This window comes from Phodopus roborovskii, unplaced genomic scaffold (genome assembly GCF_943737965.1).
Source record: "Phodopus roborovskii unplaced genomic scaffold, PHOROB, whole genome shotgun sequence".
Classification (NCBI taxonomy): domain Eukaryota; kingdom Metazoa; phylum Chordata; class Mammalia; order Rodentia; family Cricetidae; genus Phodopus; species Phodopus roborovskii.
In genome coordinates this window covers 41,756,373-41,770,977 of record NW_026126517.1, presented here as the reverse complement: position 1 = coordinate 41,770,977, position 14,605 = coordinate 41,756,373, and the positions used below count along the sequence as shown (strand labels likewise).

The 14,605-nt window shown below is 43.6% G+C and overlaps 1 protein-coding gene across 1 annotated transcript; it reads right to left on the bottom strand.

Moving 5' to 3' along the window:
- Positions 1-579: 579 nt before the first annotated feature.
- Mtfmt (mitochondrial methionyl-tRNA formyltransferase) lies at positions 580-14,203 on the bottom strand. Its single transcript, XM_051197784.1, has 9 exons — positions 13,998-14,203; positions 12,618-12,827; positions 9,904-10,026; positions 9,177-9,279; positions 8,038-8,113; positions 6,407-6,498; positions 3,144-3,222; positions 2,220-2,302; positions 580-1,005 (listed from the first exon to the last, which is right to left on the bottom strand). Exons 1-9 carry the CDS (start codon positions 14,201-14,203, stop codon positions 805-807), a joined length of 1,173 nt encoding a protein of 390 aa, XP_051053741.1. The 3' UTR covers positions 580-804.
- Positions 14,204-14,605: the final 402 nt, after the last annotated feature.

The following is a 14,605-nucleotide window of genomic DNA, read 5'->3' as shown; positions in this document are numbered from 1 at the left end:
ACCACCATGCCCTCTTTGTGTGGTACTGGAGATGGAGCCAATGCCATGTGCACTGAGCTCTACCAATTGAGCTACGTGCCAAGCCTGAGTTCAGTTTTAAGTCTGAGGTAAAGCAAACTTTTTTCCAGCAATGATAAAAATCCAAAGAGGAATGAATGTCTTGCAGAACTTGCTATGTTGATGAGGATGATTCTGATCTCTGTTTCCACTTCCTGAATGCTGGGACTGCAGGCATGCATCACTATATGGTTTATGTGGTGCTGGGGATCAAACCACGAACTTCACACAGAGTTAGCAGGTGCTTTACTTAGCTAGACACCCCCCCCACCAGTCCTTAGACCCACCATTTGTTCATTTTGTTTAAGACAGGGTTTCTCTGTGTAGCCCTGGCTGTCCTTGAATTTACTGTGTAAATTGGGTTGGCCTCAAACTCACAGAGATCCACCTGCCTCTGTCTCCTGAGTGCTGGGTTCAAAGGTGTGCACCTCCACTGCTGGCTACACACACCATTTTTAAAGCAACCTTTTCGAATATATGCCTACTATTTGGTTGCTTTGCTCTTCAAAAGACACAATCTCCTTTAAGATGAACATTATAAATGCAAATTTTATTAAACTTCTTTTGTTATTCACCTAGAAAAGGCTGCTCTTAACTGTTACACACAAAAAATGGAGAGCTCGAGACTTCCACCATCTTGATAACCATTTTCCCTTTCTCCAATAGTGTCAACTTTCAAAGTCAGTTGCTTGTAATAAAGCTTTTAATAAATTACAAATGTGTAATAGGTCCTTGTCCGTCTTCTTCCTACCTACTTAATGCACTGTTGCATAGCAACAACTTGGTTTTCTGAGGCATCTTCATTGGAAGTCTGAGAGTCTGAAATCTGCATTGGCTTAGGTGAGCGTGGGGATTCTTCTGGTACCATGCATGCAAATATCCATTGTAGAAATCAGTAGCTGTTAGTGTTTTCTTAAGCATTACTGAACGAACACCGATCCAGCCATCCTAAAGGGCAAAGGACAGACAGTAACCAGACAGTAGGGACAGAACTTGAAAATGAAATAAACTGTACTTTATAAAATGTACCAGGCATGGTGGCATAGCCTTTAATCCCAGAACTGGGGAAACAGGCAGGCTAAGGCTAAGTGGATCTCTGAGTTTGAGGTAAGCCAGGGCTACATAGTGAGACCCAGTCGTAAAAAAAAAAAAAAAAAAAAAAAAAAAAAAAAGTAATAGAAACAATTGCTTTTACTAACCGAAAAGAACATTGTACTGAATGACACGTAATGCCCTGACCTATTTCAACATAGGTGCTTTAGTTTTATGAGTAGGTCCACATATCTTACTGTGAATAGTTATTAAATCATAATAAACCAAGGCCCAAGAGCTGGCTCAGCAGTTAAGAGTGGGCACTGCTCTTCTAGAGGACCAACTTTGATTCTCAGCACCCGCTATTAGGCAGCTCACTGCCTGTAACTCCAGCTCTAGGGGGAATTCAATACCTCTGGTCTCTGTGGGCACCTGCACTCTTTCAAAATTTATGTTAGAGATTCCACTGTTTAAGTAAACTGTCTATTAGCTTAATCTGTTTACCCATTAATTAAGTACAATCTTAATGAAAATGGTTTCTGAATCATTGTCGTGAGGAGACACTATGACCAATGCAACTCTTGGTTGTGTTTTTCGTTTTTTTTTCTTTTCCAGGACAGGGTTTCTCTGTGTAGCTTTGGAGCCTATCCTGGCACTCCCTCTGTAGACCAGGCTGGCTTCAAACTCACTGAGTTCTGCCTGCCTCTGCCTCCCAAGTGCTGGAATTAAAGGCATATACCACTATTGCCCAGCTGACCAATGCAACTCTTAAAGCATTTAATTTAACTCTTGGTGATGTAAAAGTAGCTGACACAGACTTCCTCAAACAGGGCCACCCCTCCTAATCCCTCTAATCCTTTCAAAGAGTTCCAAGGATTCAAACATATGAGCTCATGGGGGCCAATCCCATTCAAACCACCAAAGTGGTAAATGGAAACCTGGTGAGTGGTACATACCTGCAGTTCCAACACTCAGGAGGCAAGTGGGTCAGTTTTAGGGCAAGTTGAGCTACACAGTGAGTTCAAGGCTGGCCTAGGCTACTTAGTGAGACCTCATCTCAAGGGTAAACAAAAATACAATTGCAAATTCAGTAAAACAACCATAATAACTTGAAGCTGAAGTCAACTTACCTTGCAATGAACCAACAGCATCTGAGATGGTCTATGGTACACCACTGACCCCGGAGTCACAGTTTGTCCTTTTAATTTGTAATCTGATGGGGTGGGGATGGGGGAGAAATGACACACAAAAGAAACAGAAATAAATCATGGTACTTCTTAAAAATCAAAACATCTTGGTGGTGGAATACAACAGATATGGCACTTGCAAGACCCTGGGTTCCATCTCCGGCACCAATAAATAAAATTTTTAAAAATGAACAAAAAATAATCTTCAAAGGCAGAACTAATGATGGAAGGGATACACTGAGGCCCCAATTCTGCAAAACAAAACCTCCTAGAGCTAGGTGCTCTGGCTATAGTATGGACCCAAAGGAAGTGTTCCACACACATGATAAGTCATAGTCCTTTGCTCCATCTCCCAGGGATCACCTTCAATGTCAAATCTGTCAATTAACTGCCCTGCATCAGAGCAACTCACAAGATGTTTAAGACAAATGAGTCCCTATTCCTGGGACTTCCCACTGCCTCTGGGCTGGAATAGCATCCCCTGCAGCCCACATTCCAGCTCTTCCTATCTAGAGGATGCTGAGGGACTTCAGACAGAACTGTAGGGTGCAATGCTGTGCTCTCATTGCACTGTCCATACAGTTTTGTTATGATATTCACCAGCATGAAATCAACTAAGTCATTCCACAGCCCTCCAACCTTGATGCAAAAAGACAGAACTTAAGTAAGAGAGCAACATTGCCTGCCAACTTCCTGGGTTCATGTGATGATTGCATGAGAAAATACACATGAATGGACACTTTGAAGGAGGTGTTATCATTACTGCACTGTGGGAAAATTAGAAATACGGGTGGAGGGGGGCAGACCTGACATATTTTTAAATGGACTATAGTGAAAAAAACTTGTCATCTATTCGAAAGTTAGTACCTGCAATGATGGAGTTGTTAACTTCTACTAGATCAAGAAGTTTAATGGTGTTCTCCAACCAGAGTGTCTGCAATGGGACCTGCAATTGGAATGGGAGGATTCATGAAGGAATCCATTTGAGTCCCAAGTCCTTTCTGACATTGCTGCATATTAATCCACTGACTTTTCTACCATGTCCAGAAGAACTGGACACTCAGTCACTAAATGTGTTGAAACAGAGCCTGAACATGATCCTCTGAATCATCTCTGCAGTATGTACAAGATCTTAAGTTTTATATAAGTGGCCTTAATATTTCCAATTAAACATTTATGCCCAGCATGAAAACAAGAATAAAAGCATTTGTGTTAAAATTATAGAAAGTGATCGTACTTTACATTTTCACCACCAGAGGAAGCCAGTTGAAAGCTTGATATGCATGCCCCTATATTCTCCTCACACCCAGTGTTATTAGTACAAAGATCAAGAGCATGGCTTTGCCAGTGCCTGTGTGTCTCCTTCACCACTCGCTGTCTGTGCACAGCACCCTATCTTATAAACTTATCACAGTTGATACAATAATAACTTTATAAAGGACATGTATTTCCAATTTCTCAATTTATCAGGCAGTAGTTTCTTGCTGCTAGGTTCTAAACTGTTAATAAACAGCTTTGTGTGGCTGTCTCAGTAGGTGAAGACATTTGCTATTAAGCCAGATGGCCTGAGTCCTATCTGACGGCCACACATGATATGAGAGAATCAATGTCTGAAAGTTGTGCTCTGCTCTGACCAACACATGCATGCCATGACACACACACACACACACACACACACACACACACACACAATAAATAGACAGCTTTGTAAAGACACCTTTAAAAACTTTTTTTTTTTTTTTTTAATTTTTCAGGGCAGGGTTTTTCTGTGTAATGGCTCTGGATGTCCTGGAACTCATTCTGTAGACCAGGCTGGCCTCGAACTCACAGAGATCTGTTTGCCTCTGCCTCCCAAGGGCTGGGATTAAAGCCATGTGCCACCACCCTAGCTTAGCAGTTTGATATAAAGATGTAGAATGGACAGAAGGCTCAGCAATAAAGAACACTGGCTGCTCTTCCAGAGGTCCTGGGTTCAATTCCCAGAACCCACATGGTAGCTCTTAACTGTCTATAACTCCAATCCTAGGATATCCAATGCCACTTTCTAGCCTCCAAGAGCACCAGGACACATACGATACAAAGGTGTGTATTCAGGCAAAATGCCCACATGCATAAAATGAAATAAAATAAAGTAAAGGTAGAGTCACTGGGCCTTCATCTGAGACTAGGGAGATGGCCCAGTGGTTAAGACAGCTTGCTGTGTAATCATGAAGACGGGAGTTCATACCCCAGAACAAGCGTTCATATGTATACCCACACAAGCTGAAATCAAAGAAGCCACTGTGACTCCAGCTCTGAAGCATCACATGGCCTCTCCTGGTTCCTGTCATACATGAGCATGTGCACCTGCACACACACACATGCTCATACACTCAGATACACAAGTACACACATAAAGAAATGAAATAAATCTTTTCAAAAGAGAGAGAGAAAAGGGCTGTCCAGGTACCCCGGTAGTATACTGCTTACTGGTTAACCCACTTCCCCCTAACATGAAATGCAGTCTTTGCTGCTTTAACACATTTACAATATAAACTAACACAACAAATTGTTAGTGTGATAAAAAAAAAAAATCAACGTAACTGGAAATGATTTCTCTCAGTTTCTTCGAGTTCACTATTTTCAGGCTGCACATTGATCCTGAATTTTTAAAACATTATGTGTATGTGTGGGAACAGTGATCAGTCTGGGTTACAGAGTTAAACAATCTCAAAAAAATGGGGAAAGGCGAGGGGAGGGGAAAAGAGGGGAGAGAAAAGAGGGAAAAAGGAAGGAATGAAGGAAGGAAGGAAGGGAGGGAGGAAGGGAGGGAGGAAGGGAGGGAGAGAGGAAGGAAGGGAGGGAGGGAGGAAGGGAGGGAGGGAGGGAGGGAGGGAGGGAGGGAGGGAGGGAGGGAGGGAGGGAGGGAGGAAGGAAGGTATTGGCTCATATCTGTAACCCCGCACTCAGAAGGTTAATGCAGGAGACTGCCTGAATGTGAGGACAATGTGGGCGACACCGTGAGTTCCAAGTCAGTCTGGATCACAGAATGAGACCTGATCTCCAGATAAATCTGGGGCTGAAGATGACTTAGTGGTTAAGAGCAAGTGCTGCTCCTCCATGACTCAGGATAGCTGAGAGGAGTTTTAGTAAGGGTACAGTTTGATAGTGTAGCAGAAGCCACAGAACTTGAACCAGACCAACAACTCAAAGTTGTTGTAAGTAAAGTTGCTTAGGCAAAAGAGTATACTGCTTGATATATGGCAGCTCCCAAGGCCACAATGACAAATGAGTATGTGATGGAGAGAAGAGCAAGATGGAGGAGAAAAGTGTTTTTCTTTTTCCTTTTATTATTATTATTGTTGTTTTCGCTTTTTTATTTTTTGTAGGGGAGGCTACAAGGGTTGAGGGGGGCCATGGAAGGACAGGGAAATGAGTGGGATTGGGGTGCATGATGTGAAATTCCCAAAGAAGCAATAAAAAAAAAATTATGTTAGCAAATGCTACTGTTGCAGAAGATCCAAGCTCAGTTCCTAGCATCCACACTGGTGGCTCACAATCACCTGTAACTATAGCTCTAGAGAGATCTGATGCCCTTTTCTGGTTCCATAGGTAAGGTAATCATACACACACACACACAAACATGCCCTACCCTGAACACGTAAATATGCCCTACACCAAACACACATATACACATAATTTTAAAGAAAAAATCTTTTGGAGCTAGCTATTACACAGAAAAACCCTGTCTCAAAAAAAAAAAAAAAAAAAAAAAAAAAAAAAAAAACCCAAAACAACAACAAACCCCTCCAAAACAAAACACTGCCCTCTCCTGCAAAAATTAATACTGACCAGAAGCAGAAAGATATACTAGATAGAGTTAGAAGACTTAAGACTCATTGCTTACTGACTGGTCACACCAAAGTTACTTATCTTGTTTTTATTTTCCATCTCTATGACAGTGGATAATCAAACCTGGTTAGGAAATACTGCAGAATGTACCGTTGAAAGCACTTTATGAATATTATGGCCTCTATCAAAACTTAAAATTTAAGAAAATTTCCTAGGTTTAGTTTATAAGGCTCATTTGTAAATAAAATACCCAGAAAGGAAACAATATGGTAAAAACACAATCCAACTTTTCAACTCACTATATCCCCAATGGCGAGGTGAAGTCTGAGCACTTGCTCTGAGGTTTGCTCCTCCCACTTGACACAGCTGGTACCAGCAGAAACCTTAGGGGCTGAGAGATCAGACAAGAGCAAGAATGAACAGGGCCCCATGTTCACCAACTGAGGAGTGAAGCTGAATTACAAGCAGATGAGGATATTCAACTTGGGCACATGGCTACAACTTGCTATGATATGAAGTAAAAGTAAGCAGACCTAACACGTACTAAAATATGAGCAAACTACTTGGTGGTACATGCTTGTAATTCCAGCATTTGGGAGGCTGAGGCAGAAGGATGGATGTGATTTCTAAGCTATCCTGGGCAAGACACTGTCTCAAAACAAAAAAATCCTCAAAACACACCAAAAATTTTACATTTTTTTTTGGTGACTAATTAGGATTATACTAGCAAAAACCAAAGATTCAAGCAGTCTTGAAAATGTGTCCCTTTGGAGCTGGAGAGATGGCTCAGAGGTTAAGAGCAGTGACTGTTCTTACAGAAGTCCCCCCCAGTTCAATTCCCAGCAACCACATGGTGGTTCACAGACATGTGCAATGAGATCTGGTGCCCTCTTCTGGTGTGCAGGGATACATGTAGTAATTCTGTAAACATAATAAATAAATAAATCTTTAAAAAAAAATGTATTCCTTGGATCCTAGTTCCTTTGGTTTTTTGAGACAGCATTTCTGTATAACAGCCCTATCTGTCCTGGAACTAGCTTTGTAGACCAGGCTAGCCTTGAACTCACAGAGACTAAAGGCATATGTCATTGCCACCTGGCTGTGGGCTGTGGGGTTTTTTGTTTTGTTTTGTTTTTTTAAACAGATATAAAATGGATTTTTGGATATTTAGGAAAACCTGTATGGACTGGATATTGAAAATTACCAGGACATGTTCAATGACTTTTTTGTTGTTGTTGTTGTTGTTTCGAGAAAAGGTTTCTCTGTGTAGCTTTGGAGGCTGCTCTGTAGACCAGGCTGGCCTCGAACTCACAGAGATCTGCCTGCCTTTGCCCCCTGAGTGCTGGGATTAAAGGCATGTGCCACCGACGCCCGGCTTCAATGCCTTTTTTTAGGATGAAAAATTCTTATTTTCATTCTTACACATATGGATATTTTGCTTGCACATATGTCTCTTTGTATATCACATCCATGTAGTGCCCAAACAGGCCAGAAAAGGACATCGGATATTCTGGTCCTAGCATTACAGATGGTTGTGAGCTGCCATATTGGTTCTGGGTATCTAATCTGCATCCTCTATAAGAGCAGCCAGTGCTCTTAACCACTGAGTCAGCTCTCCAAGAAGTGCATGCTAATGAAATTGTAAATGAACTTCATCATTTATACTTGCAAATGAGCAATCAGAATTTAAAATACATATATTAAATATAGATTTCCCACAGAAAGATGTGGAGCAATCAGGTGCTAAATACTTCTCAAAATAAAAAGTTGGGGGAAAGGCTGAGGATGAAACTATAGGTTAAGGGGGACAGCTTCCCAACCACTGTCTGGGAAAGCATACACAAGACATCGAAGAAGCCAGAGCCTTCAGCTGCCACCCTGGCAAATGAAATCTTTACAAGAGGTCAGAATGCCTGTGGCTTTCACTCACCATAGGTCACTCCCTCAGCTGGCTGTGGCCTTCCGTTGTCCAGACTTTCAGGCAAACTTTTCAAAACTGAAATAAGCTACAAATACAAAAATGGAGAGTGCAGAGTATATTCAACAGAACAAGGCAGAAACATCACAGTTCAGTGCAATGAAGTAACTTGTCCCAGCAAAGGAGCTGGTGGCAAACTGACCTCACCTGTAAGGACGTGTACTGATGGGTGGCTACTCCGAGCTGCTAACACTCTCACCCCACTCAAGGCTCAGGGCCTCACAGGACCATTTCCAATCCTATCCCCATCACTTACTGGTGTTCTCATTTTGGAAAAGTCCTTTGACTTGCCTGTACCTCTCAATGTTGTGTTTGTGAAATGAGTGACAGCAACAATTACCTCACAGGTTGTTGGGAGGGTGCAAAAGAAAACTCAGAGTACCTAGAACAGTCTTGAATAATGGCAGCCACCGTAAAAAGTCACTTCTGAAGAATGCCCAGAATAGGAAGTACTATGCATACAGCTGGGAAATGTACAGGTTCCTAGGGTGTGGCTGCTAGCTGTGTGAGAGAAACAGGCCAGGGGTGTGTAAGAGGATAGAGAGAGGGCACCTCATATGAAATGGAGGACCACTGGAGGTCACCTGTTTTGTTTGAAAGCTTTTATTAAGCACCAACTCTGCAACCCTCAATGGTCACAAATACTGAGCTCACTTCTAGGAAACAAGGGACAGGAGCCACTCTGCTGGTTGTTAAGGCTCATTACCCAGGCTGACCTGGATCTCATGATTCTCTGGCCTCAGCCTCCTGAGTGTGAGATTACAGGTGAATATAACCATGTTTGGGCCCAATCTCAGTCCTGATCTCTCTCATGTCATTTTACTTATTTATAGCATGTGCACAAACCATGTGAATGTCACAGGACTTTCAGAACTCAGTTCCCTCCTTCCACCAGGTGGGTCCTGGAGACTGAACTCAGGTCATCAGGCATGGTGGAACACACCTTTACCTGCTAAGCAATCCCACTGCCATGTCCCCTCCCTACCATCAATGAAGCTTAAAAATTGCAAAGCATAAGATTATTTTTCCCTCATATCGCTTAAGAAGCCTTCTAAATGAAGAAAAGCTGGGGTGGAGTAGGGGAACTGTACCATGTTGGCACCGAGTCTTGACAACACTGCTTCCAATTCCTTTGATGTGCTCTTGGGAGGCACAGGGATGGTTTCCTGCTTGAGAATTGGGCCTATATCAAACCTAGCAAGAAAAATAAAAACAAAAAACCAAAAATCCCAAAGCAGTCAACATTATTTGTTAAGATCAATACAATTTTCTACATAGCACAAAGACAGCTTATTGCAGGCTACTAATCTAACAGTCAACCATTCCAGTTTGAGGTTACCCTGGAATATATGAGACACTGCCTCAAAAGTAAGGTCAAGCGAGTGTAGTTGCATATACTCCTAATCCTCGCATTTGGGAGGCAGATGCAAGTGGATCTCTCTGAGTTTGAGGCCAGCCTGGTCTACAGAGCTAGTTCCAGGACAGGCTTCAAAGCAATACAGAGAAACCCTGTCTTGAAAAACCAAAATAAATAAACAAATAAATAAAAAAGAAAATGAAGAAAATATAAATCAAAAAGAAAAAATTCCAGGTATCCAGGTGTTAATAATTCCAATGACCAATTTACAAGGACTTTAAAAGACTCTGTATAAATCTCAAAGACATACAGCTTATGTTAGAAGTTAGAAATGCTCAGAGCAATTACAAAAGCAAAGGATAACACTGGGAAATTAACCAAGTTAACACCCTCCAACCATTCCCCCAACCACCAAGGCCCCAGACAGACTGACAACAAAAATTTAAGTTAATAAGCTCTACCTTTTGGGTCTGATTTGCATAATTGTTACGCCTGTAATTGTGTCTCCATGAAGCACTGTATGGACTATTGGAGCGGGACCACGCCACCTTGGGAGGCAACTGGGGTGTACATTCAATATGCCACTGAGTTAGAAAAGAGAGAAATCAGTATGAGAATTAGTTATTGCTACCAAATTAACATGCACCTTTATCATTAAGCTTTCCAAAAGCCTGGTGTGGTGGCAAGTAGTAATCCTAACACTTGGAAAGCTGAGGCAGCAGAACTGCTGTGAGTTCCAGGCCACCCTGTGCCACAGATTGAGACCCTATTTCAAAACAATCATCATCCCCAAAACACCTAACAGCTTGTATCGCCTAAACTATATAACCTGTAGGGATAAAACCACAGGACCTTGAGGTTTGTATCACTTAAACAAAGTCAGAGATAAGTTCACTCTCACCATAAGCAGTCAATGAAACTTAATTAAAAACAAGTAAAGGCTGAAGAGATACCTGACTGGTTAGGAACACCTTAATATAGGTGTCACCAGTCTGGCTGGGACAATATATATGAGGCCACTGGCAGTAGGTCCAAGATCTAACTCTAATGCACAAACTGACTTATAGAGAGATAACTTGCTCAGCCTAGACACGGGGGTATATGTGTGTGGGTGGAGAGGTGCCTTGGTCCTATCTCAATGAGATGATGGGACAGATTTAGTAGACTTCCTAGGAGAAGCCTTACCCTCTCCAAGGAGGGAGGTTGGGGGGGGGGGAAGGTAGTGGAAGGAGACGAGGGAGGAGGAACTGGGATTGAAATGTAAAAAACAAATTAATAAAAAAAAGAAAAGAGAAAAAGAACATCTGTTGAGAAGACCAAAATTACAGCTCCCAGCACTCCTGACAGTGGTTCACAATCATCCACAACTCCACTTCCAGAGACTCTTCTCACCTCCCTGGACACCAGGCACACACATGGTACACATAGCTATACAAGCGAAACAATCATACACATGAAAAAAAAGGGCTGGTGAGATGTTTCAGAGGTTGGGAGCACTGGCTGCTCTTCCAGAGGTCCTGAGTTCAATTCCCAGCAACCACATGGGGTCTGGTGCTCTCTTCTGGAATGAAGATATACATGCACTCATATACATTGTAAAATAAAATACAGATATCTCTGCAAAATTTTTCTAATTAAAAAAAAAAACTGCTAGGCAGTGGTGGTACACACCTTTAATCCTAGCACTTGGGAGGCAGAGGCAGGTGGACCTCTGTGAGTTCAAGAGCAGCCTGGTCTACAGAGTGACTTCCAGGACAGCCAGGGCTGTTACACAGAGAAACCTTGTGGGGGGAGGGGGAACAAACAAACAAAGAAGGGATACATTATAAGATACATGCCATCAGGAAATATCCCTATTTAAGCATGCAGTTGAGAGTGTAATTTACACACATTCAGATAGTTATCACTTCATAGGCCATACAATCATATGAAGTAGCATCTTGTATACCATCTACTGTTGACTGAAATGCCATTTCAGCTGCTGACTCCTGATGAGTGTACACATGCATGACATGTACAAAGATCTTGGGGGAAGAAAATATGTGCCAAGTTCAGGGGTGTATACATGCCTGGCATGAACAGTGTTTTTGTTTTTCTGAGACAGTGTTTCTCTGAGTAGCCCTGGCTGTCCAAGAACTCACTCCATAGACCAGGCTCAACTGCCTCTGCCTCCCAAGTGCTGGGGGCAAAGGTGTGTGCTGGGCCAGAGATCTTAAAGAAAGAAAATGCTCACCACATTCAAGGCATGATATGGCAAGTCTAGCTGGTGTAGAATGAATCTCGAGAAGACACAGCATCCACAAAGGATCAATGGAGGTTTCTAATGGACTGGCTGACACAGGGCTTTGAGACTGCAGGCTGACAGAGGAGCCTGAGCACACCGACAGGGCGTGATAGATCCTTTACAGGGACCACTGTGTTGCTGGGTTGGCCAGGTTGGCCAAGCACTGACAGGGCCAAAGACAAAAGCAGGGACCAGCTAGGAGGTGGCTGCAGTCACACGGGCAAGAGTAAAGCAATGCAGTTGATGAGATCCATCAGAATTTTCTAGGTTTTGAAGGCATGGCCATGAGGGCTTCAGAATGCTAGTCGACTAGGTGTGGGACACAAGGTAACTGAAGAAATGACTCCAGGGTTTGGGGCCCAAACAACCAGAAGGCTGGGGTTGATATTCCTTAAGATAAAGATCCGCAGAGGTGTTGAGCCTCTTCAGTAAGAGAAGCCTAGGAGACATAAAAGCTGAGCTGTGGACAAAGTGAACCTGGAGTTTAGCAAGAGTTGAGTGGGGTCATTAGCATATACACGAAACTTAAATGCGGGCAGATGAAAGCCGAAGAGTAACAAGTTTAACACATCTGACATTTTGTGCCAAAAATAAAATCGTATTTTAAAAGAAGACAGAGAAAACACACTTTAACCTGGACCTGGTGGCTTACACTTTTAATCTTAGGGCTTGGGGGGGGGGGGGACAGAAGCAGGCAGATCCCTGTGGGTTTGCGGCCAGCCTAGTCTACATAGTGAGTTCCAGAACAGCCAGAGCTACATAGAGTGAAACCTGTCTGGAAAAAGTAGTAAGAGAAAAAAAGAAAGCAGTTTAAATTATGGTATTTTTGGTACTAGATCCATTCACAGAGCTGTGATCTCTACACTGTATTTCCTTATAAATAAAACTTACTAGGGAAATTTAAGAATAAAAGCCTCACTCAAAAGTCGGCCAAAGGAAGCCACTACGCCAACATCATATTCTCCGGATCCCATGTGAGGCCACTCGTACACCGGGAGCTGGGACTGTACAGCATACTGCTTCACAGGTAGTCCTTTGGGGGACGGTGAAGGCACTGTGACAACCTCCAGGCTTTCAATTAACTTTTCCTCTTTGTTGTCTCTGATTAGAAAGATTAGAGAAAAATGCAAGTGTTGAGCATCTCAAAGCTAAACTACTTCACACAGAGAAAAGCTATTTTTATAATTAAACTCACAACACATTTAGGGCTAAAATAGTTAAAACTAGCACAGCCACCAAATAGGGATTTTCGTTTAATTAAAACAAAACAAAACAAAACTTTATGGGTCTGGAGAGATGGCTCAGTGGTTAAAAGCACTGACTGCTCTTCCAGAGGACCTGGGTTCAATTCCCAGCACCCACATGGCAGCTCACATCTGTCTCTAACTCCAGTTTCAGGGGACCCAACACCCATAGCAAAACACCAATGTACATAAAAATAAATAATGAAAAAGAAACTTTATTATTATTATTATTGTGTACATGTTATATGTGCGTTATATGTGTTTGGAAGCAAGAGGATAAATAACTTGCAGGAGTCAGTTCTCGACTCATAGCACCCAATTGCCTGTCACTCCAGCTCCAGGGACACCCTCTTCCAGCCTCCAGAGGCACCAGCAAATACATGCTCTCTCTCTCTCACACACACACAAATAAATTTTAAGAACGAACTTTACTTTAAAAAAAACAAAAAAACAGGTATTTGTAGGGAGGCAGAGATGAAGGTGACAGAACCGGGGGAGGGAAGGCGCCAGGCAACAAGGGAATGCTAAATAACCAAATAACCTTAAGCTGGGGGTAAGGGGAGCGGTGGACACATCAGACTTTTAGGAAAGGCTGAATTACAAGTAACGTTCTCCCTAATAGACACTGTTTGTTAAATCTCATGAATACTACACGTATATGGAACTTTCTTATTAGAAGTGTATTCATTTGAAAATGGTTCGTTTGGAGGCCTAAAAAGTACGGGCATGCGGAAGGGCAAGGAACTGGAGGCCACCAGCTGGAGCACAGCAACAGCGGGGAGGAAGGAAGGGACGAACTTTGGAGTCACAGCCCATTTTGGCTAGGCAGCCCTGCTCACGGCCTTAGGCACCGGCGGGGCCTCTCCGAGGCGGGGATCCCACACGCAGGAGGTGGAGGGCCTGCTCGCCGGTGCTGCGGAGCTCCGCGGGCCTGACCCCCACGGCCCGCCTTCCGGGACCCCGCGACCCTCGCTGTCCTGGGGTCACCGCCGCCTCTTGGCGTTGCGACCCCGCCCCGGCCCGGTACCTGGCGGCGTGCAGAGCCCGCAGCGTCTCCCTCGCAAAGTGGTCGGTGCCAAGGAACAGCACCCTCCAGGGCGGCTTCTCGCGGACTCGGGAGCCTCGGCTGTCCGTCCCGCCGGAGGTTCCGCCGAGCCGGGCCGGTGACTGACACGAACAGCAAGAACGCCTTCCCGCCGCCCGCGGACCCCAGCAGCGCCGAAACAAGAGCATCACCTCAACCCAGCGGCCCACCACGCGCATGCGCAATCAGGGGCGGGGCATATGGCCGAAGGGTCCAGTCACACGCAGAGGACGAGGCGGGGCCTGCCGCATTGGCGGCTGGAGCCAAGCGAGTTAGCAGTACTGAGGAAGAAATTTAAAGAGCATTGCACACACACACACACACACACACACACACACACACACACACACACGTACACATAAAACAACCATTTAAAAGAAACTTTTAAATCTTTTTAAAACTTTACATTTTATTTTTAATTATGTGTGTGCGTGTAACTACCATATGGGTGTTGAAAACCGAACTCTGTGTGTGTGTGTGTGTGTGTGTGTGTGTGTGTGTGTGTGTACCATGTGCATGCTGGGAACTCGACTTTTGCCACAGCAGCAAGT